The sequence below is a fragment of the Sceloporus occidentalis genome, unplaced genomic scaffold (assembly GCF_023333645.1).
Source record: "Sceloporus occidentalis isolate IW3139 unplaced genomic scaffold, rSceOcc1.0.p SCAF_8, whole genome shotgun sequence".
NCBI classification, from domain to species: domain Eukaryota; kingdom Metazoa; phylum Chordata; class Lepidosauria; order Squamata; family Phrynosomatidae; genus Sceloporus; species Sceloporus occidentalis.
This window is the reverse complement of record NW_028316988.1, coordinates 9,799,039-9,811,584: the sequence shown is the minus strand read 5'-3', so window position 1 is coordinate 9,811,584 and position 12,546 is coordinate 9,799,039. Positions and strand designations below refer to the sequence as shown.

General features: G+C 46.6%; 1 protein-coding gene across 12 annotated transcripts in view; it reads left to right on the top strand.

Annotated features, from left to right (window-relative positions):
• Positions 1-12,068, top strand: part of LOC149307849 (voltage-gated potassium channel subunit beta-2-like) — a 62,055-nt gene extending 49,987 nt beyond the window's left edge. For 6 of the 12 annotated variants that reach the window (XR_016282080.1, XR_016282077.1, XR_016282079.1 and 3 more), the window contains 7 exons: positions 2,139-2,224; positions 4,380-4,500; positions 5,747-5,841; positions 5,982-6,102; positions 6,254-6,342; positions 6,902-7,085; positions 7,300-7,369. Coding sequence is in view for 6 of the 12 variants with exons in the window: in XM_089534512.1 (XP_089390638.1) it covers positions 2,139-2,224; positions 4,380-4,500; positions 5,747-5,841; positions 5,982-6,102; positions 6,254-6,342; positions 7,300-7,389 (602 nt within the window). In the remaining 6 variants the exon portion in view is untranslated. Of the gene's footprint in view, positions 1-2,138; positions 2,225-4,379; positions 4,501-5,746; positions 5,842-5,981; positions 6,103-6,253; positions 6,343-6,901; positions 7,086-7,299 lie in introns of all 12 variants that reach the window. The other 6 variants (XM_089534512.1, XM_089534511.1, XM_089534510.1 and 3 more) reach the window with 1 other exon arrangement.
• The last annotated feature ends 478 nt before the right edge of the window (positions 12,069-12,546 follow it).

Below are 12,546 nucleotides of genomic sequence, written 5' to 3'. Positions count from 1 at the left end.
CTGCGCAGAAGGGATGCTCATAGAGATGCATTGCTATCTGTCTCTCTGTGTTGTCAAAGGCATTTTAGGTTTAAATCTTTTACTTTGGTTTCTTCTGGCCCTGGTGGTTCAAAGGTCTCTTTGGAGGCTCACAACTCATATCTCAATGGTGCCACGAATTCATTTTGGGTTCGACCCCTTCTGACACGGGAGCCGCAAAAACTGCATCCCTTTTGTGCATTTGGCTGAAAAGGACTCTGCTTTCGTTTTCCGTCTTTGTCACCTTTCGCCGGATGCAGTCTTAAATTCTTAGCATCCGTCAGACAAAATGTCTGCAATGCCCCAGACAGAATGTGAAAAGTGGCACCCAGAATAACTGTCTTGGGCCTCATTCCTACTACCTTTTAAACTGGATTGTAATTTGGTATGAACAAGGTCAAATGACCCTGATTCCCACTTAAATTGAATCGCCAAAGCGATTCAGCGAGGGAAACCATGCACCAGACCCATTTGACGGTGATTTTTTTCCACGTCTTTTTCAATAAATCATATCTGCGCAAGTGTAAACCACATGCAGATCGGAATCGATTCAAATTTCCCCTTCGGACGGCTGGAACCGAATCATTTTGAACTGATTCATGCATGACGTGAACCACAAGTGGACCATTTTAGAGGGGCAAATGTAGTGGGAACCACGCTCCACTGTCGAATCGATCCATCGATTTGGATTGCACACCAATTTATCTGTAAGTGGGAATGTATTGTCGGAGGGGGGATTCTGGCAGTTGTAGTCCATAAAAGCAATGAAAGCAACCCTCCCAAACTCTGCCCAAAAGGGACCTCAAAGCATAGAAGACGCAACAGCTAGCAAGGGTCTAAAAGTTTGGTGATACCTTAAAAAGAAGTCTCCCTTAGCTCTCAGTGACTAATCAATGCATGGGATGTAACCGATTTGTATTTTTTTCCTTACACACACACACACACACACACACACACACACACACATATAATTTCGGTGTTGTTAAATGCCTAGCCCTGCATCTTGGCATGATCCTTTTTTTCTAGCTGTGGTTTGACAGGCCTTTCGCTTTGCATGTTTCCTCGGGGAGGTCAGCGTGGACGTTTTGGGAGCATTTTTGAGCGCATTTCAGAAATACGATGGAGGCCCAGGGCATCTTTCGGAAGAACCCCAAGGCCCTTTCCTAGCTATTTGCTCAGACACTTCCAAGCACACATTCCCCACCCTCAGGGCTAGAAAACCTGACCTTTAAAACGAGGAAAAGAAAACAACAACTGCCCTGTTTCTGTATCCACCAACCCTAAGGCTTGGGCTACGCTTTTGGCCCTCTCATAAATAGGAATATAACTGAGAAAACTCCCTTTTACCCCAAAACTGTGGGGTAGGAAAACTGGGATATAGGGTTGGTCTGAGAGGAGCTGGCAAATGCAAAGACCCTAAAAATACTGCCTCAGTCTTCTTAAATCATATTTTTTCTTGGCTCAATTTTTGTGCAAATGAATCTTTCACCAAAAAGGTCCTGGAATGCCAAAAATATCCCATGGAAGGTGAAGACCATTCTCTCAAGATGGTGTCTCAATGTGTCAAGACACATCTGCTATATTGTATATTTCTGTATTTTATCGAAATGTACTGTAACCCGCCTCGATCCGTAGGGAGAGGCGGGATATAAATAGTAGTAGTAGTAGTAGTAGTAGTGAGCCTTCCATAGTCTGGTCCTCCTCCTGATGTGTCTCCATTCACCCCCATCAAACATGGCGGCCTCATCCTTCCATCTCTGTCCATTTTGTTCTCTCCGCTTGTTCCTTTTCCTTCCACATCCATCACCCTTTTGCACATGCAATATCCCACACACAAACACTTGTTTTCCTGGGGATACGGTCTAGTTTTTTCTATTTGGAAAGATGCTGTTTTTCTCCCAACCTTTCAAGGCCGAGATTTACGCTGCTTGCAAGATGTCTGAGTAGTCAAAGCCCTTCCCCAAAACAAAGCAAAACCTCAAACCTTCCCTTCCGTCTCGTTTTATTTCCCCCCTCCGTTTTGGTGTCGTGGCCTTAATTCAACCAGACGTGTCGCTCCTGTGCCTGATGGTCTTGCTCCTTTTTCTCCTCCTTTTCCTCTCCTTCTCTCCTTTTCCCAGAAACGGTGCGCGCCATGACCCACGTCATCAACCAAGGAATGGCGATGTATTGGGGTACCTCGCGATGGAGCTCCATGGAGATTATGGTACGGCAGACTATGGACGCAAGGGAGCCAGCGGTCTCTTCCGCAAACGCATGCGTGTCTGGAAGAAGTCCTAGCATCTAGAGAAGCTTTAGGTTTTATACAATGGCATAGGAGAATGGTGTCCCTGATATAAAATGGCAAAATCAAAGTTTGCTTTTGAAAGTGCCGCCGTGGTTGAATGCAACCCAAAGGTTGCAAGTTTGGAGGGCTCCAAGGTCCAATCAGACTTCCAAATGAGTACCCCGCTTGGTTGGGGGCCATTGGCTTACACATTGTAAACTGCTTGTAGTGCTTCTCATCCTTCCTACCTCCGCAACCTTTTAATAAAGTCCCTCATGTTGTGGTGATCCCCAACCATAAAATTATTTCTGTTGCTGCTTCGTAACCGTAATGAAGTAGCAGTTGGTCCGATGGTCTTAGGCGACCCCAGTGAAAGGGCCGTTCGACCCCAAAGGGGTCGTGATCCACAAGTTGAGAACCCCTTTAATACTGTTCCTCACGTTGTGGTGACCCCCAGCCATAAAATTATTTTCGGCTCGATTCCTAAGACCATCAGAAATACGTGTTTTCCGATGGTCTTAGGCGACCCCTGTGAAAGCGGCATCCGACCCCCAAAGGGACCACGACCCACAGGTTGGGAACCACTGGCTTAGAGAGTGCTGGATTCACTATTAAGCGGTATAGAAATGAAAATGCTGTTGCTGTGCTATTGCTTTTAGGGATTTATTTCCAAGCCATGCGTAGAAACAGAATCCATGGGCACAGAGGGTTGGCTGGGCATTGCAACCTGCTCTCTACTGCTTAATCTTTTAATAAGGCCATTTTTCCAAAGCCAAGAGTGGACCTCTGACCACTTCCCTTTTTCTCTTTTGGGAGGCATTTCTAGCAATCACTTTGCCCCCTTCTGCAAGAGTTCCAGGAGCAAAAAAAATGGCCTCCCTTCAGGTCTACAAGATGGTCTGATCTGGTTGCTCCTCACATCGAAACCGTATCTCAGGTCAGAGGTTTGGAGGCAAACATCTCACAGTGATGCAAACGGACAGGGCAGCGTTTTGCTTGCAGATGTGTTTTTGCTTCATTAGCTCCCACTCAGATACGGAGGAACGGACAGAAAGACTTGGGGCGTGCAAGAAAGGGAGGGCAGAGGAGGGAATCCCTAGCTTGAGCGAGAGGCGAAATGTCTTTGCATAAGCTAGGATTGTGCCTGGTCTGGTGGCCATCCAGTGTTTCAAATGCACTGAAACCTTTGCCAGTCCGACCAGTGGCAGCCATGCTGGTTGGGAAATCCTGCAAGCTGTGGATAGAAAAAAGTAACTCTCCCAAGTTTGGTTCCTCCCTCCCTCTGTCCTCCAATCTGTTCTTCCATCTGTCTTTCCCAGTGCCCTGGAGAGCTTTTTGCATTGCCCATTTCGGGTGTGAGATGCTGCTCACCGGATCTAGGATGTGCAGCGGCTGTGCATAGTTAGGAACGGAAAGGCTGTGCAAAATGTGTTTTCTGCATGTTGAGGGACAATGGCAAGAAGAAAACAGAACTGAAGAGAGTTTTTGCAGTTCAAGGCTTATTCTGCACAAAATGTACCCATGGCTGCTTCATGCAGAAAACAGCAATTATTTTTCTCAGCAATATGTGTGTGTGTGTGTGGGGCACAGAAATATTGTTTCCTGTGCAAAATGTGCCGCTTCCCACATAGGCAATGCTGTCGTCAAGGATTTACTCAACATTCCTAATGTTTAGGTGGGTCCATGAGAACAAAGTGTTTCCCAAACTTTGGTCCTCTGGGTGTTTTGGACTTCAGCTCCCAGAAGCCCTGGCTGGTTTGGCCAGTGGTCAAGAATTATGAGAGGTGAAGTCCAAAACATCTGGAGGGCCACAGTTTGGGAACCATTGACCGGAGGGGATACATTTGGGCCAGGATATGCTGTTTGGAGAGGGCACCAAAACATTGCAAAAATGGTTATTTAGAATTGCATGGAAGCAATTTCTGGTTCACGGAGGGTGAGACCCATTGAGGGTCAGGGGATGCTGGGGTGGGCTACCTTTTCCTCAGTGTGCCCCAATTCTGCCATGAGAGGAAGAGGTAACAAGGGCTTACTTAACCTTTGCAGATCCTGGACTTTGTCTCCTTTCTGACAGTCCTTCATCCTTTTCCCGCAGGAAGCTTACTCCGTGGCTCGGCAGTTCAACCTCATCCCTCCCATCTGCGAACAGGCCGAGTACCACATGTTCCAGCGGGAGAAAGTAGAAGTACAGCTTCCGGAGCTTTTCCACAAGATCGGTGAGTGCCTCGAATTAGCTCTGCTATGCCCATGCTGTCCAAATAAATGCTAGGAGAGCGAGCCAGCTTCTTCTTTGCATTTCTGGATTCGGTCTGTTGGAAACCACTCAGAAAGCCCCCCATATCCCATGCAATACCTATAAAGCAGACACCAGCTCAGCTAATCGTTTTGCGTAATCTTTACTTGCCGCCGGCTTGGGATTAAGAGGCTCTCGACATAGCAATTATCATTAATAATAATAATGGAAGTTGAAGAGGCGCTGGAAAGGGCGACCTTTTGTCTGGACATTTAATCCTCATCAATCTGCTTTCCTGGAAAGGTCAGGCACCGAACGCGTGCGGGAGGCACTGCAGAGGGTCCCACGTTTGCTGAAAAGTCCCATCTTCTGACCTTGCTTCCTCTGTTTTGTTTATCCGTTTCTTTGTTTTGTATTTCACTCATGCTTTGGGGCTGTAGGTGGTGCAGGAGATTTATATCTCTAGATGTTGCTTCTGTTCTTAAATGCCTTCACATTGACTCTGACCCACTCTCTCCTGGGACTTCCCTGGGAAGATTTGTTGATGGAAGGTTTTCCACTGCCTTGCTCTTAGACTGAGAGAGTGTGACTTGCCCAGGGTCGCCAAACCATCTCCATTGGCATGCATTCCCATGGCCGAGTGGAGATCCAAACCTTGGTTTCTCGGAAGAATCCTAGTCCGCCACTCAAACCATTGCACCATTCTAGATCCAAAGTTGTGTTGATCCTCTCCTAGGGTTTTCTTGGCCAGATTTATTCCAGGGAGGTCTGGCATTGACTTTCTCAGAGACTGAGACAGTACAATTTGCCCAATTTTTCACAGTTTTCACAACCAGACATAGAAATCAGAAGTCCAATGAGCAATCTTCACCTTGGTGGAGTCCTTGTTCTTTAGGAGTGTCCATTGTTCCCATCACCAACATGGTTTATCTATATTTATTTATTTTATTGATTTCATTTCTAGGTCACCTTTCTCCCAGAAAGGGACCCATACCATCTCACAGATAAAATTGTTCATCATCATCATCATTATATTTATTTGTACCCCGCTTTACCCATAAAATTGGGACTCAAAGCAAATTACAGTCTAAAAACACACTACAGTTAAAAACTTACAAAACGGAATTAGACTATTGCAATGTTTTAAAAAGAATCAGTTGTTTAAAAATAGAATACATTTTTTAAAAAAAAAAATATATATATATATATAAACACTTCTCTTTTCGCAGGCGTGGGTGCCATGACGTGGTCGCCCTTGGCGTGCGGCATCGTTTCGGGGAAGTACGACGGTGGGATCCCACCCTATTCGCGGGCGTCACTGAAAGTGAGTTCCGGTGCATGCGGTTTCAGATGGTGGTGATGGGTGGGTTTTATTTTGTTGAAGAAGGTGGGATTGTGCCATTGGGCATAGCCACTCGGAAGCCCTGGATGGAGCCTGGGGCAAACGTGTCTTTTCTTCCCCAGGGCTACCAATGGCTAAAGGACAAGATCCTGAGCGAGGAAGGAAGACGGCAGCAAGCCAAGCTGAAAGAGCTACAAGCCATCGCAGAGCGGCTGGGATGCACTCTCCCCCAGCTGGCTATCGGTAAGTGGAAGGTGGCCATGTGCCATTCTTCAGCAGGATGCTATAGGATGGAGTGAAAGCACTTAAAGTGGCGCCGAACTTCATTACTTCTACAGTGTAGACGCACCCTGTGTCTCTGCCTTATTCTGATGCATTTTGGGTTCCCCAACAGCCTGGTGTTTACGGAACGAAGGAGTCAGTTCGGTGCTGCTGGGGGCCTCCAATGCGGACCAGCTAATGGAAAATATCGGAGCAATACAGGTGAGTCCTCCCCCCTCCTCAGTCCCCAAAACACACCTGGCTGAGCTGGGACTTGAACCCTGGTCTCCCAGAGTCCTGTCAGACCAACACACCAAGTTTTTTGTGGGTTTTTTGGGCTATGTGCCATGTTCTAGAAGAGCTTGTTGCTTATGTTTCGCCAGCATCTGTGGCTGGCATCTTCAGAGAATGCTGGCATGGAAGAAAGTTGGGTATGTGTGTGTATATATATATATATATATATATGTCAAAGGCTTTCATGGCTGGCATCCATAGTTTTTTTGTGGGTTTTGGGAGCTCTGTGGCCATGTTCTAGAAGAGTTTATTCCTGACATTTCGCCGGCATCTGTGGCTGGCATCTTCAGAGAATGCTGGCATGGAAGTAAGTTGGGTATGTGTGTGTATATATATATATATATATATATACACACACACACACACACACACACACCTCTCCCTACCCAGGGTTACACAAGTTAGCGTGATTGTGCTATCTATCTATCTATCTATCTATCTATCTATCTATCTATCTATCTATCTATCCCACTCTCTTCCATGCCAGCATTCTCTGAAGATGCCAGCCACAGATGCCGGTGAAACGTCAGGAATAAACTCTTCTAGAACATGGCCACAGAGCTCCCAAAACCCACAAAAAAACTATGGATGCCAGCCATGAAAGCCTTCGACTTGACAATACACCAAGATTTATCCGTGGGAGGTTTGCCACGGCCTTCCTCTGAGACTGAGTTGGGTAAAACTTGCCCAACATCATGCAGTGGATTTCCATAGCTGGGTGGGATTCAAACTTGGGATTCAAATCCAGGTCTCCCAGAGCCTTGCTCACCCCTCAAGCCTAAGGCAAACCTATCATCACCATGCAGACTCTCATTAATAAACATACTAAACATACCTCCCCAAAGGCCTAAAATCTAACTGGTATTGTGTTTCTCTGTCCGACAGGTTCTTCCCAAACTTTCCTCTTCGATTATCCATGAGATCGATAGCATCTTGGGCAATAAACCCTACAGCAAAAAGGACTACCGATCCTAACTGGGGAATTCCCGTCCGCCTGGGACTTTTCCTCGACTCCCAATCTCTCCCGTTTGCTTGCTTAAAGCTACATCGAAGCCGAGCGAAGAGTTACGGTCTGCATCCAAGAATAACTTACAACGCGTCCGGAGATGTCCTCGAGAAACCACGTCATTGTTTGTTTGTTCGTTTCCAAAACATTGACGGACTGCGTAGGCTTCTTAACTTCTTTTTTTGTTTTCGGGCGTTTTATTGTTTTTGAAATGCAAGAAAATGCGGCAGGTTGGGAAAAGGGGCATGTGGAAGGTTTAGGCCGGTTCCAGCTACATGCTGCCTTTTGAAAAAGGAGAAAACCACACTCTCTCTTTCCCTTCCTTTCTTCCTTCTTTTCTTTTTCTTCCTTCCTTTCTTCTTTTTAAAAGCAGTGTTTCTTTTCTTCTGAGAAACACTTGTATGCACAAAGAATGCCACAGTGCTTAAGTCAGGGCTAGGCAACCTTTTTGAGCTGGGGGCCGGGTTGCTGTCCCTCAGACAACTGGGGGGCCGAACTCAAAATGGCACCCGGAGCGGCGCGGAAGCTGCGGCGGGGGCGGCAATTGGCGGCAGGACCAGGCTGGGGCCTGTCCCAAGGCCTCGCTGGGCCAGATCCAGCCCACGGGCCGTAGGTTGCCGACCCCTGGCTTAAGTCATTTTGCCTCTTTGTTTTTCCCCTTCCCTTCGGTTTGACTAGTCAGATCTGGCGCGCCACTATTAGTATTATTAGTATTATTACTTTAGAAAAAACAAATGGGCAGAGTTAAGGTTATGGTTAAGTAACAGCATTCATGCTCTTAATGTCTGACTAGAGGAGCTTCCAAAGATGCACCTTGGCTGGCCTCCTGGGTGCATTACAAAACCGCTTTATTTGGGGGAAGACGATTGCATGCAATATCTACCGACTCCCCCAACATTTCCTCTTCCCCCAAAAGTTTGTGGGTGAGGAAGATGCCAGGCCGCTAGGCAGCACCGGTGTGAAATCATGGCTCTAATGCAACTTTTACGAGGGTCCGTGGTCCACGAACTGTGAGCAAATGCAACTCATCCTTTCCGTAATGTGAGGCAGGGGGGGCCTTGAAGGAAAAGTAGAGGACAGTTGCAAGCCGTCATGTCCTTTTCTTTGGACAGCATCGAATCCGCACTGGAAGCAGGTTGAAATGAATAGCGGAGGTGATATGAATGTTAAAGCAACATCCAGGTTGGAAAGGGGAAGATGGATAGAGTGCATTAGCTAGCTGTTACGGTTAAGGCGCATTGATACCAACGGCTCTGGAGAATAAACAAAACTTTCATTATTGGAATGCGATTCGAGGTAGAAAAGCTCTCTGAGGATGCTAGGCAAAGGTATGCTAGAAAGGAAGAGGACTCAGTTTTGCTGTTGGAGCAGAGAGAGGACAAATGAAGGCAGAGAGGAGAGTTGGCCTGAGTTGGGTAAAACTTGCCCAACATCATGCAGTGCATTTCCATAGCTGGGTGGGATTTGAATTTGGGATTCAAATCCAGGTCTCCAGGCATCTCAGTCCAAATCTCAGAGATGTTAGGATCTGTATTATTATTTTTATTTTATTTTATTATATCCCACCTTTCTTCCCAATACAGGGACTCAAGGCAGCGATCTGTAGGATGAGGAATGAGATTTTAGGTCAGTGACGCACCCTTCAACCCCGGAGCTGCTGCTCTAAGACACATTTAACTCTAAATACTGTTAAATATTCAGGGGTAGCTGTGCGTTAAATATTCAGGGGTAACTGTGTTGGCCATTTAGCAAATTCAAACAAAAGCCCACCAAACAGCGATACCTTTATCGGCCAACGGAAATGCACAGTATGCTTGTTGCAAGCTTTCAAAGCTCTAAATACTGTTGTTGCTTTTCCAACAAAGGCACATTTAAACACTGGGAGTTGTTGCTGTTCCAACAATGACCCCACCTTTCTTTCTTTCCCCCCCATTTCCTTCCCACCTGAACAGGCCTTAAGGATAGGGTTGCTTCTCCCAAGACTTTCCCCATCATCTTTCCCTCTGTCCCTGAATGCTGAATGGCGTTCCCTGGAGACTCCGGGAAAGTCCTTCCCCTGTCTCCTTATGCGTCTTTCTACTCTCTTTCCAACCACAAACTGATCCGTAGCCAGGCAAGGAATAACTCGTGTTGTGTGGTCCCCATCCCCTGAAAAAGTGCAGCAAGTGCCCACAGAAAAGGAGGTCTCCCTCCCTCCAGCCATTCCTTCCCCAGCTGCTCATTGCTGCTAATGCATGAACCGTGCCTTAGTTTAGACGCAGGACAATTTGGGGGGAAATAAAAATCAGCATTCCCTCCTCCCACCCTTAAAATGGGTCCAAAGGCTAAAAAGATGCATGTGGCCCAGTCTTTCTGCTCACACACACACCCCTTTCCCTATTCGCCCCACTCCTCTGTGTGGGCTGATACATCTCCCAAATTCTGGCAAGATAAAATAGCTCATGGAATGGAGAAAAATGGCAAACGCACTTTTGGGTATCTTAGAAATTAAGGAACGTGTTAAGGAACAGACTTATTCAGTTGTTGCCAGCCTGATAACTGTCTAGGTGCCTGTACTTGGTGGAGGATGGGTGTTGGAGTCCATTGCACCAGGGTGGAAATATATAGCATTCTTTCCTGTGTGCATGCAACTGGCTTGTCCTGCCCTAGGAGATGGTTTGGGCACAGCTTGGAAAATTTACCCTTGTTTTGCCTATCACTTTCAGTATCCCAGTGGCCATGGGGGCTGGGGGAATCTGGGACTTACAATCCAAAAGGCCAGTTCCACATACATACATACATACATACATAGAGGGCATTTAAGGATAGCCACTGCCTTTGTTGCCAGAGAGAAAAGGTGAAATGGCATCTAAGCCATTGGCTCCAGATCTTCTGTTGCATCAAGATGTAGCTTTGCATTTCAGCCTTCTGTAGCTTTCAGAGAAGTGCCCACGAATAGATCAACCGCATCGCATTAGTATCCTTTTTATGCTAACTTTTAGAGGCACATTACATTCGGAGTCCCACATTGTCTGGCTCTTCCGGTCCTTTTCCACTCTTACAAGCACTTCAAGTTAGAGCAGTGCCCCCCCTAGGAAGAAGAAAACATTTCACGCCCCCTGTGCGACTATAAATAGTATCATTTGTCTATAAAATTGTTATAAGTACACCTCTGCATAACAGAGCCTCGCGCCCCCCTTTATGGAGCCTCGCGCCCCCCCTGGGAGGCCCGCCCCACTATTTGAGAAAGGCTGAGTTAGAGGAATGTCTGATTTAGATCCAGGTGCAAAACTTGAGTAATCTTTTCCGTCTGTTCCCTGGTTTTGCATCTTATTCCTCTGCCCTTCACCTGTCCTTCCTTCTTGGAAGTCATGTAGGCAGTTTGCCAAGGACATGTCCGCCAAAGCGTTCCCCTTTCTTCCTTCCCTTTTCCCCACCGTGGAAAACAATCATGGTGTGTTCGCCAGCTGTCCACACAAGGTGGGTCCGGGAGCGATCCAAGTCCCTGCGTTCCGGAGCCGTCAGAAGCACGAAACCAGTCTCTCTTTTCTTCCCTCCTCTTTTTCGGCTTGCCACTGGGAAGTGTAAATAGAGTGAGTTTTGAGGCTGGTTATTATTTTTTTACACACTTTTTCCTCCTGGTGGATGAAAACTATTTTTGTATGTGTTCCCCCCCCCCCCCCCCAAATAATTCAGCTCCTTGTTTTCATTTCCAAGGATGAGCCAAGCACATTTCCCACTTACAGGAACGTCTCTTCCGCTTCCAATTCGATGCATGAAAGTCAACAGAAATGGAAGTACAGTCTTAAACGTTTAAGTGGGGATGAGACATGGATGCATAAGCCAACAAGCCACATTGTGAACATGGGGGAAAGGGTCAGTGCTGTGCAGAAGGTGGAATGTCTGCCATATATCTGCCGTCCGAGGCCAGCACTGGTACCTTTCATTGCACAGAAGGGAGCAAGTTAGGGTTGGTGATGTGCACAATTCTTTCTTCCAACCCAGTGTTACCATTTCCCAGTATCCGCCACCCGGCCCTTTCCCTTTTGTGATTTCAATGGGAAATCTTAAGTTTAGCGAACTAGGTTTTCCCACGTATTTAAAAAAGAGAGAATCATGGGGTCCGCAAGCTAGAAGGCGGTGGATTCGGCGGCCTCTGAGGCCCCCAAAACACCCCAACCCCAAGGCTGGCATGTCCTCCCCATCCGTCTCCCCATATCGACTTTAGCCATTTGTGACAACTACATTCAGGGAACCGTAAAATAAATCTTGTCGCAGCCAGAAGAACCTGCGAATAAATCCTCCGCTGTTAAACCTTCTGGCATCTTTGTTGTTGTTGTTGGATTCCATGTATGTAATTCTTTTTTCTTCTTAAAGAATTTTGTTTGTTTTAAAAACAATGATGTGTATGTGTATATATATAGATATATGTATGTACATATGTATGTACGTCTCAAACACCAGACAAACCCCAACAACAACCGGTCTCTAGAACGACATCTTGCGACGGCGAGTCCCAAGCTCTAGCTGCGTAATCTTCTAGGCACAGGCTGCTGGCCACATCTGACCATGCTTCTTTATGGAGAACTGGACTGAAAAGACAGCTTCTATATTTACGGAATGAACAAATAAAAAACAATACATGAATAAAAACTGAGCCTTATTTTAACCTCTGGCAAGAGGCTCCGTAAATTTGTGTGCGTCCTCGTCCTTGGTGGGTTTGCTTGGCCAGGTCAGACGCGAAATCGGTCCAGAGTCGAAGGGGTCTTGTCCTCAGAAACCATCCAAGTTCATATGTTCGGTTATTATTAGTTACAAATGCATACCCAAAGTGGGCAATGGAAAGGTCCAAGGGGATAGTGAAGGGAAACGGTCTGGAGGACAGCGCTGTCATGGTGTCGCGACAGCCAGATCCACAGACTGAGAGTGGGGTCTACACCACGATAGATTTGTTGTTATGGGTCTTGAAGTCATCTCTGGTGACCCCATTCAAGGGTTTTCTTGGCCTGATTTTCCAAGGCCAAGCGGGGATTTGAATCCTTCCCTCCCAAAGTCCTAATCCAATAAGACTCAATCCATCGCTGAGGCCTTCAAATCACGTCTGACTTATGGTGACCGTATCCTAGAGTTTTCTTGGCAAGGTTTCT